Below are 7,969 nucleotides of genomic sequence, written 5' to 3' on the forward strand. Positions count from 1 at the left end.
CAGGAGAATGGCGTAAACCCGGGAGGCGGAGCTTGCAGTGAGCTGAGATCCGGCCACTGCACTCCAGCCTGGGCAACACAGCCAGACTCCATCTCAAAAAAAAAAAAAGAAAAGAAAGAAAAGTTACTGTAAGGGCCTGGAAGTATGTTACTCGTCCCAACTCCAGAGGCATACTTTGTAGGGTTCTCTTGTCCATATATAAAGCTCCATTTAATGTCACTGTGGCCCCGGAATCAGCAGGTAGGGGCTACACTTTATATTGCCATCAGGCACGCTTGTTGGTTTAGAAGAAGAGGCAGAAGAGGCAGACCTGGGTCTGAGTCCTGATTCTGCTGCCTCCTAGCTGAGTGGCCTTGGCTGAGTGACTCTATTTCTATAAGCTGAGGTTTCCTCAGTATACTACTTCCTACGGTGGCTGTGAGCATTATGTGACAGCTCATTTGACAGTCCCGTGTACTACCCAACCCGTGGGTGAAACTCCTCCCCAGCTGGCTGTTTGTCATCCGGAGTCCAGTGCACAGCTCCTTTATGTTCCTTGTCTCTGGCCTTTTTCAGGGCAACGGGCACGAGGAGGTAGTTGCATGCGCCTGGGATGGACAGACGTACATCATCGACCACAACCGCACCGTTGTCCGCTTCCAAGTGGATGAAAATATCCGTGCCTTCTGTGCAGGTGACCCCCGCCCCCATGGCCCCTTTCTGACCACACTTAAATTAGACAGACGTGTTAGATATGCCAGGGAAGCGTTTGCCCCTCACTTCCCTTTCTGCCATATCCGCAGATGAAAGTCTTCATTCACCGATGAGTTCTTCAGCTCATTTGTTTGGGGGTGAGGGGTGGTCACTACATTGCCAGCCTGACAATCTTAAATAAGAAGTAAAACACAGCAGCCTCTCCACCACGGAATATTTTAAAGCATGGAATGAGTTTCTGTCATCTGTCTGGGGTGTGTGAAGACATCAGGAAGTTCTTTTCCATCTGAGCATGCCAGGTCTCTGTGGAGAAAGGTCTCCTAGAACATTTTCATTCGTTCCATATCAGGGGCCTGGGGAGGCAGCACTCACTCTCTGGGTGACTGCGGGATGCCTTTGGAAGGAGGGATCGGCACCTAAGAGAAGCCTTACTTTCTGATCGTCTTCTGCTAGTCTCGCCCTTGGGCGAGCAAGGCCGTCCCTCATCCCTCCAGGGACATCACTAAGATGGGAAAATCAACAAGTAGCACCTTTTTGGATTCTGTTCTGCCTGGGTTTTGTTGCTGTGGTTTTTCTACATCTGAAGTGAGCCAGGTCTTTTCCCATCTTACCTGTTTTACTGAGTTCCTAACAGAGAACAAATAGAGAACCTTTAATTTTTTTTCTGACATCCGTGGGAGGATAGGAAGTGCTGACTCGAAGGTCTGTGTCTTGCTGCCTGCCCCCCACCACCAGCACTGAAACTTCCTGACCTTTGTCTCCCTGCCCACGTTTTCCAGGCCTGTATGCCTGCAAAGAGGGCCGTAACAGCCCCTGCCTTGTATATGTCACTTTCAACCAGAAGATCTATGTGTACTGGGAGGTGCAGCTGGAGCGGATGGAGTCTACCAATCTGCTGAAACTGCTGGAAACCAAGCCGGAGTACCACAGCCTGCTGCAGGAGCTGGGTGTGGGTGAGTCCCAAAAAAGCCAGTGGCCCAGGTGCCCAGGAGACCCACAGCCTCTTACCCACCCCTTCTTGGCTCTCAGATCCTGACGACCTCCCTGTGACGCGTGCCCTGCTTCACCAAATGCTCTACCATCCAGACCAGCCGCCACAGTGTGCTCCCTCAAGCCTCCAGGATCCCACCTAGCCGTACTGGCCTCAGAGCTGGTGAAGGATTCTTCCAAACCCCCACCCTACCCCCTAAAGGTATCTGTGATATTGGCAGGATAGGGAACATGCATTACAGAAATGCAGGATTTGACTCTGGGCGTGGAAGATGGCAGCAACGCTAGGGTGACCATGAACTATAGACCTCACAGTCTTTTTGGTGAAAGAAGAGACAAGTTGACCCTCTGCCCATTTCCTTGTGGACCTCACCCATCACGCCAGCAGGGTCATAGGACCCTGGCCTTGTTCCAGATCATCTGGGACATGTCCCACTTCCCACTTCGACTGTGTTGAAAACAGACTTGTTTGCGTGGCCCCAACACACATAAGGAAACCAGGCTTTAGGCCCAGGGGAGCAGTGGAGGTAAGGGCTCCACCCCATCTTAAGCTCTGTCTTCCATGGCACAATTCCAAGTTGTTGACATTAGTAATTGTTAAAGGAATGGCAAACTGTTTTGTTTTGAGGGATCTTTCTGCAGCCTGGTCTCACCCATGTTCCTAGCAACCCTGAGATGATTTTCCTCCATTTGCCAAAGCAGCTGGGTCAGTGCTTTCTCGTGTTGCCATATTCTTCAGGTATTAGTGAGCTTCAGAAGCCCTGCTCCCGTTTTTCCACCCACCCATTCCCCCATAAAAGAGCTTATTGTCTCTAAGACAATAGACATTTAAAATGTGATGCAGGTTTATGATCCAGACCACAATCAGAATTATATCTTGGGTCATTTATGTGCCGTGTGTTCTTGATTCTCTGTGCTCTAAGTCAGTGTTTTTCAAACGGTGGTTGCAGTCCCTTGGTGGATCATGGCCAGCATTTTTAGAATAGGTAGAATAGAATAAAGTAAAATAGAAAACAGCAGAGTACATTGCTCGCAGTGTAGGTGAGTATTGTTTTGTTACAGTCATACGTGCGCGTGTGTACTGAGTGCCGTGTGAAATGTATTCCTGCTGTGGTCAGAGGAGTTTGAAAGCCATTGCTTTCAGATTGCTCTCCATTATACTGACCCTAGTCAGGTGGGTCAGCCTGGGCGAGGGCCCGCATTTCCATTTTCTTTCTGTAAGGGACAATGGGCAGAGTTATCATTCAGCTCTTGACAGGCAGGGAGGAAGACCAGAGAAGAACATCGACATAGAGAAACAAGAGTTTATTCCAATGGAGAAGCAGCTGAGCCAAGGGCTTGCCACTGGGCCTGGGGTCTGCAGTTACAGAAGCAGCAGGAGGCAGACAAGGAAAGGCACAGCACAGGACCCAGGAAAGCGGACCTTGTGGAGCAAGGCAGTGAGGGAGAGGAAAGCTTTTAGGAAAGCTTTTAGGATTTTGAGACCAGGTACTATGGCACACGTGATAAGTGAGCCCCTCTGCTTTCCTTCTGAGGGCAGGGGAGGCAGCCGAGAAAGGTCAGGCCAGGTGTCACAGGCAACTCCTTGCATCCCGGTTCTTCTCTAACCCAGTCTACCCCAGGCTCAGGACTCTGCCTCAGCCCAAGGGTCCCACCCAGTTCAGGTTAGCTCTACCACTGTCTTTCTCTCCCCGTTTGTTTGTTTGTTTTTGGAGACAGGGTCTCACTCCTTCGCCCAAGCTGGAGTCCAGTGGCACGAACTTGGCTCACAACAACCTTGTGCCTCAGCCTTCCAAGTAGCTGGGATTATAGGTGAGCACCACCATACCTGGCTAATTTTTGTATTTTTTAGTAGAGATGCGGTTCTGCCATATTGAACCCAGGCTGGTCTCAAACTCCTGACATTAAGTCATCCGCCCGCCTCAGCCTCCCAAAGCGCTGGGATTACAGGCATGAGTCATTGCGCCTGGCCTCTTTCTTTACTCCTAATCCATGATTTGAGAGACTCAAACCAGTCAGAAAGACTCTCAGGGGTCTGGCGTCTTAAGCTTCGGGTTCTTCTCTTCACAGTGAATTCAAAAAAGCCTCTCTCCTGACAGACCCCAAACTTAAAAAAAAAAAAAAGCCTCCGTCTTTTTGCTTTGGCAAAGCCTGGCAGGGGGTTAGAAAGCCACTGATTCCAGGACAAGGCGAGCTTAAGCTCAAGAGACCAGAGATGGGGATGGGAAGAAGGCCTAACGAGGTGGGTAGTTCTAGAAATCAGAAAGAATACTAAACAGGTTAAGTCTGAGTGGTGACAGCCTCACTATCCTGTCTGCCTCGTAGGAGCAGTTCTCTACAAGGCTCTGCCACACACACACCCAAAGTTCAGGGGCTCGGTGGGTACAAAAAGCAAGTGGAAAAGGCTAAATACCTAGCGTTCATAGCAGAAGTATGTCCAAGGTTTTGCACAGGATAATCAAACAATAACTGGCCTCACATATTTGCAGCCCCAGAAAAATAACTAATAAAAGCTCTCAGCCTTATGAGATGGACATTCCTATACTAACTCCATCTCTTTGTTGTATTGAATTCTGTCTCATGTTTCTTCCCCCACATCTGTGCAGATGTGCACAGAATCCGAGAGGCAGACACCAGGAGGTCCAGGGGCCCGGGTTGGTGAGGCGTGGCAGGCTAGCTGTGGGAGATAATGAGCCCCAGGTGTGGTGAGAGACATGGTGGTGTGGGAAGTTGAGTTGTGTCTGGGGTGGAATTGGGTGGTGGGCAAGGACAGCAGTCAGCAGAGCCTTCGACCCAGCCCAAGCAGGCGCCCCGTGTTGCTTAGCCTCCCCTCTGTGGTCCTGGTTTGGCTTTACTCTTCTTGGGAGGGAAATGAATGAGAATCCTGGCATCGTGGGCGCTCCAGTGAAAACTCCTCCTGGGGACTAGGACAGCCGCTGAGAAGCAGAGAGGAGTGTGGCCAGCTGGGGGAGACGGGACAGCAGGGGTCAGGGCGGTGATTGAAAGGGCAGACACCGTAGTCCCCAGCTACCTGGCTTCAAGAGCACCCGTTCCCCACACGCCTCTTCTGCTAAGGCAAGGGCTTTCCCTCTGGGGACTGACTGAGACAGCAGTCACTGGCCAGGTTCTTGGTACAGAGGCAGGAAGGGTAGCTCTGAGAACGGGGCTTTCAGCCGCAGCACTCCGCGCTCCAGGTCGATGCAGCACTGTGGGGTGTAGAGCAGTCATGCCGGGTCACCTCAGCCCGTCACCTGCCTCCCACTTCCCACAGCCTCCACCTGCCTTTTGCTCTCCCCCTTATCCCCATTTCCCTTGACTCCTGTTGGAGGGGGTGACCCAGTTCTCTTGACTTGTCACTGGGTGGTAAGTAAGGAACCTCTAAGGAAGCAAAGGGACAATTGCCAATCTCTAAGTCACTCTCATCAGAGCTTGGTCCAGGCTTCCACACCTGTGCCTTCTACTGCTTTTTCCCAGTGCTTTGGATCAGGCCCTGAGTGTGGGTGCCTTACCTTGAGAGAAAGCAGAGTCTGCAGGCCCAGGCAGAATTCAGGACTCTCAACATCTGCAGGAACCATTTGAAAACAGAAGAGGCTGAGGGTTCCCAGTGGTCATGCTGCCCTCCTCTCAGCCCTCGCTCCTTCTCTGCCCACCCCATCCCCAGATCCAAGGGCACTGGCACAGAGATGAGGGATGTCAGAACATCTCTGGGGACTCCTTGTGCTGCAGGGACCGAAAGACTCTGCCTTTGCCCCACCCTGAGAGAAAGGTGAGAGGTGAGCACCAGGGCTGTTGCGGAAGCGGGAACTTACCCACCACCTGTGCCGAGCACACCACGGTCTCCTGCCCCAGCTGTAGCTCTAACTGCTCCACCTGGGTTGGGGGCCCAGGGGTCAGGTCCCCAGCTGAGGCTTTTAGGACCTTCTTCTCTAACCTGTGGTTGGGAAGCAAAGGTTATGGCTCCCACAGTCCCCAGGGGGCTTCACCCCATTAATCAGCAGACGTCCCTCTCTGCTATGGGTTCACCTCCAACCCCTGACCTCACGTGGGGTCTAAATCCTTGCCTTCTCTGCCAGAGTGTTCTAGCCACTCTTTTGTTAAATAACAGCTTTACTGAGATAAAATATGCAACTGTCGTCAGTACCTAATTTGAGAATATTTTCATCAGCCCAAAAAGAAACCCTGTCCCCCATTTGCTTTTTTGGGCCACACTCTTACCCCAGGCGGCTGAGACATCCAGCAGAGATCCGATTGTATTGGGTGCCTGTGTCCACGGCCACTCTAAGCAGCAGGTCCTGGCACTAAGAAAGAGGGATTGTGCTGAATCAGTGAGTCCCTAGGAAAATGGGTTGGGATTGGGTCCTTCAGTTTCGCAGCCCATTGATGATTCCCTTTTAGGAATGAGTGGAGAAAACGAACTGTCTTTAAAACAGGCTTTTAACGGGGCCAGGCGCAGTGGCTCACGCCTGTAATGCCAGCACTTTGGAAGGCTGAGGCGGGTGGATCACCTGAGGTTGGGAGTTCGAGACCAGCCTGACCAACATGGTGAAACCCTGTCTCTACTAAAAATACAAAATTAGCTGGACATGGTGGTGCGTGCCTGTAATCCCAGCTACTCGGGAGGCTGAGGCAGGAGAATCGCTTGAACCCAGGAGGCAGAGGTTGTGGTGAGTCAAGATCGCACCATTACACAGCAGCCTGGGCAACAAGAGCAAAACTCCATCTCAAAACAAACAAAAAAACCCAAAAAAACAAAAAACGGATCTGTATGAGACTCATACAATAGGGGCAGAACTCCCAGATAAATCAAAAAAGGAAGTGAGCTAGGTGAGGTGGCTCATGCCTGTAGTTCTAGCACTTTGGAGGCAAGAGGATCACTCGAAGCCAGGAGTTCAAGACCAGCCTAGGCAACACACCAAGACCCTGTCTCTACAAAAAATAAAACGGAAAAAAAAAAGAAGTGGTTATATGTGATGAATTCATAAGTTTGGGGAAGATCTGCCAGAAATGGAGAAATGGTGATCTATTTAGAGGAATCCTTGGGAGTTTGATGGCCTCCTGGTTCGAAAACTCCAGGGTAGGAATAGAGGAAGGATGAGAAGACTGGAATCCCCTGTTAGGAAACTCAGCTATGGGTAACCAAGAAGTTTGCCATCGGAAACAAAGGAAGACAAGTTCACTTACTCTGGAACATAGACAGACATTTTGATATACACTTGGATATACACACAGGTCATTTTCTCATTCCAAACATTCGTTGAGTATCTGCTATAAGATATGTTACTGGAAGGTACATCAATGAGTGCTATTCTTTAGGAGTCTAAAGGAAGTAAAATCTAACTCTACTATATGGCAGAAAGTTGTTTTTTTTTTTTTTTTTTGAGACGGAGTCTCGCTGTGTCGCCCAGGCTGGAGTGCAGTGGTGCGATCTCGGCTCACTGCAAGCTCCGCCGCCTCCCGGGTTCACGCCATTCTCCTGCGTCAGCCTCCCGAGAAGCTGGGACTACAGGCGCCGCCACCACGCCTGGCTAATGTTTTTTGTATTTTTAGTAGAGACGGGGTTTCACCATGTTCGCCAGGACGGTCTCGATCTCCTGACCTCGTGATCCGCCCGCCTCGGCCTCCCACAGTGCCGGGATTACAGGCGTGGGCCAGCGCGCCCAGCAGCAGAAAGCTTTAAGGTCTATAAAAGGATGTGAATGCCCTGGTCCCATGGCCCACACCTATGTATAATCCAAGTACTTTGGGAGGCCAGGGTGGAAGGATCGCTTGAGGCCAGGAGTTCAAGACCAGCCTGACCAATGTGGTGAAACCCCCATCTCTACTAAAAATACCAAAAAAAAATAGCCAGGTGTGGTGGCGCACACCTGTTATTTCACCTACTCAGAAGACTGAGGTGGGAGGATCGCTTGAGTCCAGGAGGTTGAGGCTGCAGTGAGCTCTGATCATGCCACTGCACTCCAGCCTGGGTGACAGAGTAAGACCCTGTATCTAAAAAAATAAATAAAAGGACTGGAAAAGTCAGGGAGCGCAGTGGCTCACACCTGTGATCCCAGCACTTTGGGAGGCCAAGGTGGATGGATCTCCTGAGGCCTGACCAACCTGGAGACACCCCGTCTCTACTAAAAATGCAAAACTAGCCAGGCATGGTGGCATTTGCCTGTAATCCCAGCTACTCGGGAGGCTGAGGCAGAAGAATTGCTTGAACCCGGGAGGCGGAGGTTGCAGTGAGCCGAGATCACACCATTGCACTCCAGCCTGGGCAACAAGAGTGAAACTCCGTCTTAAA

The 7,969-nt window shown here is 51.0% G+C and overlaps 2 protein-coding genes across 2 annotated transcripts in view; one reads left to right on the top strand and one right to left on the bottom strand.

The window, feature by feature from the left end:
- The window catches only part of ITFG2 (integrin alpha FG-GAP repeat containing 2), a 14,353-nt gene extending 11,651 nt beyond the window's left edge, over positions 1–2,702 (top strand). The window contains exons 10-12 of the mRNA XM_011931052.1: positions 556–673; positions 1,473–1,646; positions 1,723–2,702. Coding sequence (XP_011786442.1) covers positions 556–673; positions 1,473–1,646; positions 1,723–1,826 — 396 coding nt within the window. The 3' untranslated portion in view covers positions 1,827–2,702. The remainder of the gene's footprint in view (positions 1–555; positions 674–1,472; positions 1,647–1,722) is intronic.
- A 269-nt stretch (positions 2,703–2,971) lies between these two features.
- NRIP2 (nuclear receptor interacting protein 2) overlaps positions 2,972–7,969 on the bottom strand; it is an 11,659-nt gene continuing 6,661 nt past the window's right edge. Inside the window, 4 exon segments of the mRNA XM_011931093.1 lie at positions 2,972–4,889; positions 5,193–5,245; positions 5,493–5,614; positions 5,899–5,981. Coding sequence (XP_011786483.1) covers positions 4,797–4,889; positions 5,193–5,245; positions 5,493–5,614; positions 5,899–5,981 — 351 coding nt within the window. The 3' untranslated portion in view covers positions 2,972–4,796.

Source organism: Colobus angolensis, unplaced genomic scaffold, assembly GCF_000951035.1.
Source record: "Colobus angolensis palliatus isolate OR3802 unplaced genomic scaffold, Cang.pa_1.0 Scaffold89, whole genome shotgun sequence".
Lineage (NCBI taxonomy): Eukaryota > Metazoa > Chordata > Mammalia > Primates > Cercopithecidae > Colobus > Colobus angolensis.